The following is a 14,356-nucleotide window of genomic DNA, read 5'->3' on the forward strand; positions in this document are numbered from 1 at the left end:
TATATATATAAATATATGTATATATATATATATACATATATATATATACATATATATATATATATACATATATATATATATATGTATATATATATATATGTATATATATATATATATATATATATATATATATTTATTAAGGATCGCCAGTATACGGTATACTAAAAATTTAGTGTACAGTCTACCCTATAGTATACCGTAAAGTATACTGTAAAGTATAACGTAAACAAAACTTTTTACTTATTTTTTTATTTTTTTTTTTTGATTACTATTATTACTATTTAGTTCAGATTAGAGAAATCTGTAGAATAAACAATCTTAAATCTTAAAAGGGTGAAGAGCAGCACAAACAGCCTCGTATAAAAATATAACAACTTAACAAATTAAAGTTTTTATCAAGTAAATCTAAAAAACAAAAATTGAATTGAAAAAAAACAACACTTTAATCATGATAAGTCAAATAATAGACATGATCCAGTAATTCAATTCATTAAGGAAATATAATTATCAAGCCAGTCCAAAAATATTTCACAAATAAAAGTAAACAGGTATACTAATCTGTATACTAACTTTTAGTATACCAAGTATACCGTAAAGTATACCGTAAAGTTAGTATACCGTATACTGTAACCGGCGATCCCTAATTTTTATATATATATATATATATATATATATGTATATATATATATATATATATATATATATATATATATATATATATATATATATATATATGTATTTATATGTTATTTAAATTTCTTTTCCATTTTAGATGCCACGAAATTATAATAGAAAAACTGAAATAAAATATAGACTAGAGGATTTAAAAAGGGCCATAAAAGATGTGAACAATAAAACTTTGTCATTAAGTCAAGCCTCTTTAGCTTATTCGGTGCCTAAAACCACTTTATTTGACCACTGCAAGAGAGAATTCATAACACAACCAAGAGGTGGAAGAAAATGTATATTCTCAGATGCACAAGAAAAAGAGTTAAAGGAATATATTGTCAAATGTAGCCAGGTTTTTTATGGGTTAACAATTAAAATGGTGCGACAAATTGCTTTCAAATTTGCTGAACAAAATAACCTGAACCATAAATTTAATAGGACAACCCAATTGGCAGGTAAAGACTGGTATTATTCTTTCATAAAAAGAAATTCAAATATTTCATTGAGAAAACCTGAGCCCACTTCGTTAAACAGAATAAATGGATTTAATGCAACAGAAGTAAAAATGTTTTTTGAAAATCTGGAAACTTTACAAAGAACTTATAACTTCGACACTAATCATATATATAATGTTGACGAGACCGGTATTTCTAATATTCAACGAAACTCCAAAATATTAGCCCCTAAGGGCCAGAAACAAGTTGGGATGGCAACCAGTGGGGAAAGGGGTTCAACAACTACAGTTGTTCAACAACTACAGTTGAATTGTATTGTTATCCCTTCCACCACACACTTCCCATAGAATGCAACCATTAGATTTAACATACTTTGGTCCACTCAAATCTGCATATAACAGGGAATGTGAAATTTTTATGGCAGCAAACGTAGGCCGAAGAATTACTCAATATGAAATTGTTGAACTATTTACAAAAGCTTTTAATCGTCTCAGCAATATTGAAAAAGCAGTCAATGGATTTCGAGGAGCTGGTATTTATCCGTTAGATCCCACAAAATTCAATGATTTATTTCCAAGAAGTATCGTTACACCTGAAATGTCATTACTTGATAACATTATGAGTTCAGAATCCCAGGTAAATGCAATGAATCAATCAGATACTCAAGCCAAATCATCTGAAGTGTTAGTTAATCTGTCATTGAATCCTTCTAGTGTAAGTCTGTCACCTGATGTGAATGTCTCCCCTGAACTGCTACCAAATAGATCAAATCAGTCAATACCTCTTTTGAATATTGTCTCTGTACCTAATTTGCCAAAAAGGAAAACCAGAGAAAGTCTAAGAAAGAAACATTCGACTATTATCACTAGTTCTCCAATGAGAGATTTTTTAAAGGACAAGGAGCAAAAGAAAAGTATGAAGGAACAAGAAGTAAAAAAGATTTCTGTTAAAAAAAAGAAGGTAGGAAGCAACTTTAATAAGTTTGAGGCTAATAATGAACCAAAGAAGAAAATAATAACCAGAGATGATAAAGAAAATGATTGTTATTGTTTAATTTGTGAAGAAAAGTATCATGATCCACCAACGGAAGACTGGATTATGTGTTACAAATGTAAGTCGTGGTCCCACGAGAAGTGCACAAGTTGTGCAAGCACATCTAGAGGTTTTCTCTGTGATTTTTGCACTTAATAAATGGAAGTAACAATATGTTTGAATAACATTGATAGATATTTGACATTTCATTGATGTAACATTTTATTTTGTTTGAATAAAATTTGTTGATATTTCTTTCTTAACATTTGATTTGTTTAAAATTTTATTCAATAATATTTTAGCGCTTCAATTAAGTTTGATTTGCTTTGATCATCATTTTATCCACTCCAAAAGTGTTTGTTATTACCCCACGGTATGTTCGGAATTACCCCACGTACGTAGGGTAATTCCGAACACCAATGGTTTTGTTTTTGATCGAATTTTCTATTTTTTTATAAGATGTATGAAAATTGCTTTTGAGTGTTTTTAACTGAATAGTTAGACTAAATGATAAGCAATAAATATCATCAATACATAGTTATAGTTGTCTTTAATTCGCATTCCCGCTTAGCTGTTCGCCAATACCCCACTCTCCCCTACATGAGCCTTGTGGCTCATCATTTACATCTCATTTAATAATAATAAGTGAGTTAAACTAGCGTTTAATTTTCAAGGGTGGAGTTTATTCCATCAGGCACAACTTTTTTTATAAATATATTATAGTATGTGACGTTAAAGAGTGGCACCGCATCATCGATGTATACAGCATAAAGGTTGTTCTCCTTCTTAATAACAATCGCCTTACCTCTTTTCTTTACTTATTCGCAATTTTGAAAACTTATCTAAATATGATGGAAATTTAAAAGTGTATCCAATACGATTAAAACACACAGGCAATTTTGCCACTTTGATGGGACAACAATTAGGATGCAGAAAAAGATGCTGCTACCTCAGCCTTTAACATAGCCGAAACCATTTCAACACTAATGCTTCAATTATCATTGTAGCTCAATGCATCATGAGCTACAATAAATGATCCTGCGATCCAAGATCCTGTATCTGCTTTAAAAGGGATATGATCCTGAAGCAGAAAGTTGGCACAAAAAATTTAGTTTAAACTTGATTCAACAATCTAAAACCATTTGCTTTGCCTTTGCGAGGAGAACAATTAATCATAACTTTATATTGTCTTTTGAAAACGTATTGAGTGCATCAACTGACAAATCACGCTCAAGGGTCAAGTTTTGACTTTCTTCATATAAGTTTGAAAACTTCAGGTTTGTGCATGGTATATGATGTCATTTGAGTTTGTAATAACAACAATTGTTTATAAGGATAACAATTGTTTATAGTGATATTATTTATTACATATTTATAAGGATAACAATTGTTTATAGTGATCCATATTATTTAAAGGTGTTACATCAAAAATATTTTTCCGAAATTTGATTTAAAAACATATAAGAAAATTGATGTGTAGTTAATTACGGGAAAATAAAAAACGCAACAATGTCACTGCGCACAATGAATCATCATATACAAGTTAGGAAGACAAAAGTCATTTTATTATGCAAAAAATTAGTGTTACAGATGTAACTCCTGACTCACATTGGTGTCAGGTGTTCTCCAGGCTAATTTTCATTATGTATATTGTTAATCCTAAGCTGCACATTAATATGTAATTACCACATCTATCCCACAATCTATCCCACAATCCTTTTTAATTAGTACCACATCTATCCCACAATCCTTTTTAATTTAATTTTTCATCAGATTGAATGCTCTTTCTTAAAAATGAAGTTATTTGAAGAATGGCGGAAACATAATAAAGCAGGAATTTTTGTCTAGTGGATTTTATTGTGAAAAATTTAGTGTTACGGATGTAAATCCTGACTCACAAAGGTGTTTGCAGAGGAAAGTTTTAAATTTTTTGTCAAAATCATCTACAAATTAATTGCCAATATGATGAAGGAGCATTTTTTAAACGAGAATAAAAGTTGGTTAGATGGCGCAGATTTAGAGTTTAAAGTAAGTATGTATCATGCCTGTGCTTCCTCATCATCTGGATGATGTAGACCTCAAGGTTGGCCTAAAAAAACTTTAAAGACTCATTTTTCAAAACCAAATAACATATTTGTGGAAGCAAGCAATTGAACCGTCACGAGGCATTAACTTATTACGTAGAATCTAAATGCATAAGTCACACTTATAAACATACACGAAAGTAGTCGTTGAAATCGGGGCATCAAGTGTGTCCATCCCATAAAAGTTTATGTATATCGAAAAGCTTGTGCTACATTTCAGATGGACATATTCTTTCGGATTTAATTTAGGCACGTGTTTCTGTGACAGAAACACGTCGCTAAGTTAAACTTAAAGCCAAACTGAATAAAACTGCTGAGCATTTAATTGAAATGCAAAGGGAAGTTCAAAAAAATGTTCCTTCTTATAAATCATATAAGTTAATTTGAAAATGGGAATATGATGAGAACTCTAATGACAGCACTTATAAACAGCTATTTAAGAACTATAACGCTACTGTAAAGTTTCCATTTGTATTTGAATTCCTCCATTGAGTGACGACCAAAACTTGGCAAAATCCGCGGCCATCATCCTTACTTTATTGCCGACCAATTAAATTTATTTTTTCAAAAAAAGCAAACGAGTTTGTTATAACAGAAACTAAGAAAGTTCTAAAAGCAGTATTTCAACTTCTTCAAACACGTTTAAGATCCGGCGCATCTCAAGTTATTGTGTAACACGACCTAACACTTACAATAATTAACAGAAAAGTATGCAACGCTTTGACTGACACATGTTCTCCACAAGAATACTACATATGTGGTGCTATTCCAAAAATAATGAATGGTGAGTTAAAGACTTAATTAAAGAAGAAGATTACGGTTTTGACTAGTCTACTTTATATTCGTGGATCCGTTTTTTTGAGTGTTTGTTACAGATTAGCTATCGTTTGGGTATAAAAAAAGTGGCAAATTAAAGTGATTAAGCATGTTTAAATGATGAAGCTAAAACTGGTGCGCAACAAAGTTCAGAAAAAATCAAGTAAAGATTTAAAAACCATATGAGGCTTATTTTAGACTAACCAAAATATGGTTATGGGAACACAAATGATGGGAACGCAGTTTGCAGGTTGTTAGGCTTTTTGCTAACTTGTTGTAAGCGATTCGCTGTGCTGTGCGAGGATTTGCTGCAGCTCAAACATCAATTAAAAGAAGACAGGAAGTTCATAAATGTTCCGGATTTTTTTCTAGAGATGTCATGAATGTTGTTTAAAACAATACAAAAGGTAACGAAAAGAGAATAGATGAAGAAAGAGAAAATGGACGAAAGTTTAAACGATAAGGTTGAGACTTGTACTTGTAGTTCAACGTTGATTAATTAATTAAATATTTGATGGTTATAAAAGACATTTCAATTTTTTTTGTCATCTGGTTTTCTCTAAAACTAAATGAAAATTACTTAAAAAAAAAAAAAAAAGAATTGATTTACCGCAGCTTAAACTTTTAATATATCTGAGATTTAGAATTCAGATATATGTTGAATATAACTAACAAAGCCATTCTTTTAAATTTACAAACTAAACGTTTCTTAAAATTATCATTTGAACGTTTCTTAAAATTGTTAAACAACTTTGCGATATATTTTTAAAATCACCAAGACATTTCGTTGTTTTTTTAATGACGAAGATATTTTCTATAATATTTACCGCAGGTAAAAATGTTACAGTGATAAACGAATAAGAAAGTCAAAGATCTAAATAACTCGGGTTGACTCGAATTTGTTTGGTGTTAAGATCTTCATGTTTCAGACCACTTTAGAACCTGGTCCTCTAGATCAAATAGGTCTGGAAATCAGGTTAATACGAATTTTGATAAATATTTATATGCCGAGCAGACATAACAAGGACAAAATGGTTATTGTACTTTGAAACCGTCTGTAAAAAACAACTTCTACATGCGAAACACAAAATTTCTTGCAATTTTAAATTCTAGATTTTTTTAAGAATCACCTTTATCATTATATTATGTTTAAATTTAAATACATAGATAAAAATGTAACATGTTCCTATTGAGAACTTTTTATTCGATTAAGAAAAAGTATAGCAAAAAAAAACAAAAAAAAAAACAAAAGTAGCGAAAATATGCTGAAGCTAACTTTTGGTATATTTGCATCTCAAGGTATAACTACAATTACTTGAATTCAATTATATTATACTGTAAAAGGCACCAAGATCTTAATAATGCTGTACTCAAATATATCACTTGTTACCAGAAGTTACTATACCTTTTAATAAAATCCAGCTATGTAATAAAAATTATTATATTAACCTTCGAAATCATCAATTCTATTTACATGCAAATGAGTATTTTATTGTTAAACCCAGTTTTGTGTCATATATTAGATGCAATTAAAAAACAAATCATTATAAATAAAATGTACATTTAATAAAATATTTGACGGTTGTATTGTTGTGAGTTGTATGATTCTCAATGATAATGGCACCAGTTCAATCAATGGCTGTTCAAGACAAAGTTGCAGAATTTGCTCATGCAATGAAAGAACGCTTTTCACACAATTACCTCAAGTTTTCTTCTGTTAACCTAATGTCTTTGATATCATGGACTGCATCTGGAGCAATGATGTTTGGTGGAGTTGTGCCTTATATTCCTCAATATTATGATATTTACACTACAGCAAACACTGATGGTTTTTCAACATATGTTTGTTTTGCATTACTCGCAGCTAATATTTTAAGAATACTATATTGGTGAGAGAGAGTTTTGTTTTTGCATTTTATTATTTACTTATAGTTTGATTTTAACTGTTCATAGTAGTAACTAAATAATAACTGCTTATATGATTTATTAATTAAAAATAATTATGGCAAGTACTATTTTGAAATTTAAAAATAGATATTTTTAGGTTTGGACATCCATTTGAACTTCCCTTACTTTTGCAAAGCGTGATTATGATCATTGCAATGCTTGTTATGTTAGAACTTTGTATACGTATTAAGCGTGGTAATGAGTTTACTGCAAAAAGAAGAAAATTTACAGGTAGTTACTTTTTTAAAAATCTAATAAAAAGCATGTTCTTCATTAGCATTTAATCACAAAAAATTTACAAAAAGTGTAATTTTATTCTTAGATTTTGATGTTACTTATTTTTGGAACTGGACACACTTTGCTGATTATATGCAGTTCCTAATGGTATTTAGCTTGCTCGGATCTATTTTAACTTTTGCATTAAGTAACTTACCTATATATATGGAAACCCTAGGGTTTGTATCAGTTTTTACTGAAGCAATATTGGGACTACCACAGTTCTACCGAAATTATAAAAACAGATCAATTGTTGGTATGAGGTGATTTGATTGTTTTACTAATGTAAATTTTATTTCAAAGCTAAATAATTAGAACAAATATTTAAATTTCAATCACTTAACGCTTATATTTTTATTTTGTATTCTTTTTTACTGTTTACTGTTATCAGTTTTACATAATTTTTCACATAAAACTAATTATATGTTTGAATATTAAATGATAGATTTTATGCTCTGTTATTAAATCATAGATTATATGCTTTAGTGTTAAACTAAAAAAGGTTCTGCTACTTTTTAAAAATTTTGTCTTTCTCTAATACTCTTTCTTTAAGGTTCGGAGTATTGTTCTCCACAATTTAAAAAATGTTGATAAGATATGGAATAAAACCATAGAAATATTTGTGGTTTTATTCAATCCCCTGTAGGTACTCCTTTTGTTAAGTTTCCTAAGTTTTCCATTTGATCTTCTTGTCTTAATGTTGCCATCAAGTTGCTGCATTATTATTATATTTAAAAATTTATCATTATTTTTTTTCCTTTGTTTATTTTACTTCATGTATTTTTATTTTGATATTGTAAGTTTCATTTTTTTATTTGTAGTTTAAAAATGGTGGCAATGTGGTTTTGTGGTGACACTTTTAAAACTGGCTACTTTATCATCAAAGAGGCACCAATACAGTTTAGCATATGTGGCTCTTTGCAAGTGTCAATTGACATTGCTATTCTGTATCAAGCTCACTTCTATAATCGCCCCAAACCCCTTACTAAAGATTAATCCTATAGATTTAAGTAAATGATGTAATAATGAAAAAATCTTATTTAGTAATCAGAGCCTTACATAGGATCTTTTCATATGCCTGCTTACTAATTTAATGGTCTCAAAAATGTAATTTATTATATATAAAATTTATAACTTTAAAAGTTGTATATAAATGACATTTTTTGTATTTATTAAAGATTTTCTAAAGTTTATAGCTGTGTCTTAACCAATAAATTCTCAAGAAACCGACAGAAACATTAATCATGTTACCCTTTTCTTTTTTTTGCTTTTTTTTTCTGTGTTTGTTGGTTTATCATGCTTGGATATGATCGTTTTTGATTAATGATATTGTAGGCAACCTAACTTTCATCTCTAGTGATCAACTTACATGCATATGGTAAATATTGATTTATTAAGTGAAATTTTCAATAATGTGACACCCAAATGTTATGCCTTTGATTGGTATCATCAATTTTAGTATGACCAAAACGTTGGTCACTCTTGAGTGAAAAATCTCCATAACGAAATTTTTGTCTTATTAAGAAATCAGCGTCTTAAATGCTTTGTTAGCCTCAGCAGGTCTTTTTTACATAAATAAAAAAATGAAAATGCTTCTTTCTTAAAATTGACACTGAACTTGAAAAGAAAATGACGTGCAATTTATTTCAAAAGTTAAAAATGTTTTCTATTGTCAAAAGGAAAAAAAATCAGAAAATGACACCAGCAGTTCAAAAAAAAAAAAAAAAAAAACCAAAAGATAATTTAATCCAAACTTCGATTCTGTTTTTCACCAAAAAAACCTTTTCGTGCGTAACCATTTTTTGTTGACCATTTAACACCGCTCCATTCTAATATATAGCACTTTTTTCTTAAATGTCCGTGAACCATATTTTCGTAAAAAGCCTAACAATTTTACTAAATTACAATACTTAGTGATATGTGTGTTAAGAAACCTGGTAATCCCCCTTTTCTTTCACGGGTGTGGTTTAATTATGGATGGGTTATATTCAAAAAACGTGAAAAAGAAAAATTTAAATTCAAAAAGTAGTGTGAGCAGTCAAGCTATTTACGGGTCTTATGGTCGGATTAATTATGTAGGATACTCAAGATAAAAATTTATTAAACCAAGAATAATCGAATTTTTAGTTTACTTCAAAGAATATCTGGAGTACTTAATTAGAGTTGCGACCCAAAGAAAACAGGGATAATTATCAATTCCATTATTTAAATATCAAAAGGTTAGTCAGAATATAATAAACACTATTTGCAACTGAAAAAAACTCCAATATCGCACCCGGAGAGAATTCATATTTAATGAAATCTACAGCACGTCTTCTTCGTTTGTAACACAAAATGATCGTGGCGCAGAAATAACAATTTTCACGACCTATCTGCAATCAGTGTGTGTGGGGTGGGGGGGTGGGTGAGGGAGTAAGGGTTGATTTGTTAGTAATGTGATTGGGCGTCTGATCAGCAGAAACTCAGTTAAAGTTCTAGTTTTTTTTATGGATGGTGGCAATTGCTTTAATGTGATATCTCACATCAACGACCTTTCCACTTCTTTGTGTTATTATCAATTTAAAAAAAAACTAAAAATTTAACTAAAAGAAACAAAAACTTTGAATGCGAAATAATAAGCTAATGTAAAAAAAAAATGTAAAAGTGAAAGGTAAAGTTAACGAAAATATAAAACGAATTGTTAATGGATCACTATCGGAATGCAAATTTTTAGGGGCAAATTTTAAGGAACCCTTAGGGTATTTAGAAAAATTTGGTATAAAACTTTTGAACTAGATATGGTAGATAAATTGTTCAAAGTATCAGTTCACCTTATTCTGAGAGAGGTTGGCATTTGCTTTATAAAATGGCACCTTATTCTGATAGAAGTTGACATTTGTTTACATAAATTGTTTTAGCATAACGGTTTAATATGAATTTATCTCTTATTGAGTTAATTACTTCCAAAGTGAAAGCAGTATGACGTCACATTGGCCATTAAAATTGATGGCGACCATTAAATTTTTTTAAAAATGTAAATATTTATAGTTAGTTTTTTGAGAAAGAAAAAATGTCTTGTTTTAACTTTTGTTGCCGTGCACTAGGCTACAGTTTATACGATAGCTTTTCGCAACAGCTTTGAATTTTACAGTTCACTGAATTAGAGTGGACGTTGTCTGATAAAGTGGTTTAGTTTTAATTTCTGAATTAAAGTTTGTATCCCAACGTATTTCAGCGCGTTTGTTTAAACATTATGATTAAGGGGAGTTTCAGAAAACACACAAACAAACACTTTTAATGGGACGCTGAATGCGCTTTTCTTCTACCTATCGTTACTTTATTACTTGGTTACAAACTAATTCAATCAAACTAAGTGTTACTAAGGCCAACGTTTAAAACGCTCTATCGAGTACTTAGCGGTTGTTTGTTGTCGAACGGGAAAGCATAAACAAATCTTGCGCTTCGCTTCACTTTCGGCGCACGTTCGGCGTTTTAACTCATTTTCTGCACATATCGCGCATGCGTGAATAACCTTTCGAACTTATCTTTTTGACGCAATTTTCTACGCAAATTTACATTTACAAGTTTTCGAACTTATTATTTTGTTTAATCTTCTTAGTTTAACGTCTTGTTAAAGAAAGTGTTCACCTTTCTTTGTTTTAGAGTGTTAGTTTCGTAAAAATACAGCATTTAAGAAGGTATAAACATTTATTGTTTTAATCCAAAATTGATTTCTTTAAATCGGTGTTGGTGTTTTTATGTTTAAGATATTTTTTTTTTTTTAATTATTTTAAATAATGTTTTATGGCGACACCGATAAACGAAATGTTTTTCTTTCGAGCGAACATTGCGAAATTTATTTTCAATAAAAAGCCATTTTTAAGAATTTAGTAATTTTTGCAGCTTTTGCAGCGCGCGTTGTATGTGTATGACATCATGAATACACGACTGGTTCGTATTCATCTTAACAATATGATCATCCCTCTGAATAGATCTTGCTAACTCTGTAAACGAAAACAAACTTATTAATGTTTCAAGGAACATTTTATTTACCACTGCACTAGGGCAATATTTTTTATAGAAAAGAAGTTTGTGAAAAATTTTCGAAACTCAACGTAAGTGTGCTTGAAGAAGATGAACGAAATTACTACTGAAAAACTTTTGATAATCTTCTATGACCTCAATCAATAATAAATGTCTACTCGAGTTAGTACTTAACTGTAACATTGGTTATTGTCTTTTAGAATGCTCGTGCAGCAAGGCCTTCTGTGCCTGTCGGTCTTCTTCTTGGGTTTAATGATTGATGTTTCGGTAAGTTTTTTTATTTTGTGCTTTCAAATTTTTTGAAAACACAAAAAAAGTATGTAAATATATAAATAATCTATTATCATATTTTTAAGACAAAAAAATATATATATACAAATTAAATAAGTACATTCTGTCTATTGACTATACATACGACATTACATTCTTTACTGAATGCTGTAAATATCTTCTTGTACGTCTTTTTGATTCTCCCAACTTAATTTCACTTTTATTTACCTATTATTACTTAATCACATACTCACCTACTTACTTACGTACCTAACTATCTATTGTACGAGTTAATCGCTCAATAAGGAGGGGTTTCAACGCATTAGATACATCAACGCTAAAACGAAAAAAAAATTTATCCATGATACATAAGTTTCTTTCAACGGGGTTTTTTTTACGACTATATAAACACGAGAACACGTTTTAAAAAAATACAAACTTTGTTCCACCGATTTTCTCAAAAAAACGAAATACGAACTGGAACATACAGGTATTCTGAACAGCAATGACAACTTACAGAAATACAGATTTGGTTGAACACGTGCAAAAGTCTGCTTACATAAATAGCAATACACAAAAACTTCAACCACTACGCAACGACTGCACGCATACACGCATAATGACACACGTACGCTACAATAAAAACAATAACTTATGAGTTGTACTCAATCCATCCGATATGCCTTTTAGCTGTCGCAGCAAGCTGGAAGAATACTACCAGATTGGCCAAGAATTGGAGATCGTATAACACAACCATTCCTTGATCAACTTATGGTCAGCCAACTGCTTGAGCAAAACCTAACACTTGGCTTTTTCTTAAAAGGGTTAAACGGCCCACCAGGTCCACCTGGTCCACCAGGCCCGGCTGGTGAGCCTGGGCCGCCTGGTTTGCCTGGAGCTCCAGGAGCTCCAGGTCACGTAGGAGAAGACGGTGCTCCCGGTCCGATGGGTCCACCTGGTCAACCCGGTCTTCCAGGTCCTCCCGGTTATCCTGGAGAAAAAGGTGATCCTGGTATGACCGGTCTTCCTGGAGCAGCTGGATTGCCCGGTGCACCTGGTTTACCGGGTCCGCAAGGTCCTTCTGGTGATTCAGCACCTGAAGCTATTATGCCAGTACGTACTTTTTCTTTTTTTGTCTTTTTTTTTTTTTTTTTTCATAAAAAAGAACTTTTTAGAGTAAAATTTGTTGGTAAATTAATTTTTTTAAGACATACAGCAACATATTTTTTAATTTGTGGCTGTGAACTTATAATATTATATTATAAAGCATGATAGCATATTAATACTAGATTCTTTATTTTAAGAACTTCACTGTCATTTGCGAAGGAGAAAAAGGATGGCTTCAATGTAAACAATATGAATTAATCAAAGTTAAAAACGCATTCTGGGGTCGAGATGATCAGATAACTTGTCCGAAAGTACCAGCTGGGTTAGATAATGCTCGACTTTGTGATACAAACCCTGAAAATACAATTGCTAAAGTAAATGGGCAATGTAAAAATGAGCAGGCTTGCGAGGTTGTTGCTTCGAATATCTTCTTTGACGATAATAGTTGCGGAAATGTATATAAATATCTAAAAATATGGTACGAATGCATACCAGACGAATCAAATGCCGTAGATGTATTAAGGGAAGGAGGAAGAAGGAAAAAGAAGAGAGCAGCCAAAGAAAAAAGATCATTTCGCGACAGTTAAAAGAATCTTAATTTCCAATATGTACTAATAAAAGACCCCAAAAAACTCGGGAACATGATCAGTGAAAAAAGCAAATCTCTGTCGCTTTTCAAAACTATAGCTGTTAGAACGAAATTTTAAAGTTGATTTCGATTCTAAAATTAATGTCAAGCTGCAAATGAAAACTAACTAGTATCATAGGTTTAAACACGAGTTTCGCATATCAGCTTAACTCCCGTGTTGATATAAAACTGATCGCTCTACGTTTCTTCGCTAACTTTTTATTTAGTTGCCTAAACAGGCAAATTAATTAAAATAAGAATAGTTTTCTGCAAATATTTATTTTTGAAAAATTTTAAAAAACTTAACTTCCCATTTCTTTAACATAAAATTATTTTAACTATTTCAATAGATAATTGTAAGCTAAAAAAAAATGAAAAATGAACAAATCACGTAAAAGTTTCAGTGAAAATCTCGATAAACTTTAAAACTAAATTTCAAATGTAAAGAGACGGGTAGTTATAGTAACATAATAAGGTTTGATATTTGAACATATAAAGAATTCTATTCATAAGGGAAATGATAGTAACCCTATGGTTTATATTCCATTGGTTTATCCGTCCATTTTGTTATGGATGAATTTTTTTATGTGAGTTATTTTTACAAACATACTTTTTCTTGAACTAAAGCAAACTTAAAAGAAGCTAGCATTAAAAAAATAAAACATGTAATCTTTTGTGTGTTTGTCAAGTACATATTTGTTTTATAGAAGCCATGTTTTTGGCTTTATTTTTGTATAATAGTATTTAAGTCCAAGTGCGGACTGAAGTTTAGTAATAAAAACAGTTGACTCAGGACTGCATTATATTCATTTTTGGTTACTGTTGCTAACTATCTACTTGTAATGTGTTTTTTGTCGATGTATAAAGCAATACTTAGTCAAAACATTCTCCTTTATTGTGATTAGACATCTTTGATGTAAAGATGCAATGGTGGAATTTTTTAAGAAAATATTGCGCTTATGAAGAATATTGAAGCTTTTAGATTAAAAACGTGGGTCGTGAGAAATTATCTTTACTCATTTTCGTGAATCTAAGTTAATACAAAATTT

General features: G+C 30.4%; 3 protein-coding genes across 4 annotated transcripts; all 3 read left to right on the top strand.

The window, feature by feature from the left end:
• The first annotated feature begins 776 nt into the window (after positions 1-776).
• Positions 777-2,693, top strand: LOC149880965 (uncharacterized). The gene has a single exon (XM_090067824.1). It carries the CDS (start codon positions 1,473-1,475, stop codon positions 2,310-2,312), a length of 840 nt encoding a protein of 279 aa, XP_089923950.1. The 5' UTR covers positions 777-1,472; the 3' UTR covers positions 2,313-2,693.
• Positions 2,694-6,546: 3,853 nt separating this feature from the next.
• Positions 6,547-8,438, top strand: LOC145194369 (solute carrier family 66 member 2-like). Its single transcript, XM_080072001.2, has 4 exons — positions 6,547-6,945; positions 7,101-7,234; positions 7,326-7,542; positions 8,101-8,438. Exons 1-4 carry the CDS (start codon positions 6,668-6,670, stop codon positions 8,273-8,275), a joined length of 804 nt encoding a protein of 267 aa, XP_079928127.2. The 5' UTR covers positions 6,547-6,667; the 3' UTR covers positions 8,276-8,438.
• A 2,350-nt stretch (positions 8,439-10,788) lies between these two features.
• On the top strand, positions 10,789-14,190 carry LOC145194507 (uncharacterized). Of its 2 annotated transcripts, none has more exons than XM_080072170.2 (4): positions 10,789-10,956; positions 11,503-11,569; positions 12,263-12,685; positions 12,877-14,190. In XM_080072170.2, the coding sequence occupies exons 2-4, from the start codon at positions 11,504-11,506 to the stop codon at positions 13,264-13,266; spliced, it is 879 nt and encodes a 292-aa protein (XP_079928296.2). In that variant the 5' UTR covers positions 10,789-10,956; position 11,503; the 3' UTR covers positions 13,267-14,190. The 2 variants fall into 2 exon arrangements, with proteins under 2 accessions (XP_079928296.2, XP_079928295.2); XM_080072169.2 differs by lacking the exon at positions 10,789-10,956 and adding an exon at positions 11,220-11,373.
• The last annotated feature ends 166 nt before the right edge of the window (positions 14,191-14,356 follow it).

This window comes from Hydra viridissima, unplaced genomic scaffold (genome assembly GCF_058129835.1).
Source record: "Hydra viridissima isolate aposymbiotic clone 2 unplaced genomic scaffold, HvirCarnegie_v1 scaffold_12, whole genome shotgun sequence".
Classification (NCBI taxonomy): Eukaryota; Metazoa; Cnidaria; class Hydrozoa; order Anthoathecata; family Hydridae; genus Hydra; species Hydra viridissima.

Bases quoted from the DNA above. Each gene is read 5' to 3' on its own strand.
- LOC145194369 (XM_080072001.2), top strand. From the start codon at position 6,668: ATGATAATGGCACCAGTTCAATCAATGGCTGTTCAAGACAAAGTTGCA. The intron at 6,946-7,100 runs GTGAGAGAGAGT...AGATATTTTTAG, and splicing joins ATTTTAAGAATACTATATTG to GTTTGGACATCCATTTGAAC. The intron at 7,543-8,100 runs GTGATTTGATTG...TTTTATTTGTAG, and splicing joins AGATCAATTGTTGGTATGAG to TTTAAAAATGGTGGCAATGT.
- LOC145194507 (XM_080072170.2), top strand. From the start codon at position 11,504: ATGCTCGTGCAGCAAGGCCTTCTGTGCCTGTCGGTCTTCTTCTTGGGT. The intron at 11,570-12,262 runs GTAAGTTTTTTT...TATGCCTTTTAG, and splicing joins GTTTAATGATTGATGTTTCG to CTGTCGCAGCAAGCTGGAAG. The intron at 12,686-12,876 runs GTACGTACTTTT...CTTTATTTTAAG, and splicing joins CACCTGAAGCTATTATGCCA to AACTTCACTGTCATTTGCGA.
- LOC149880965 (XM_090067824.1), top strand. From the start codon at position 1,473: ATGCAACCATTAGATTTAACATACTTTGGTCCACTCAAATCTGCATAT.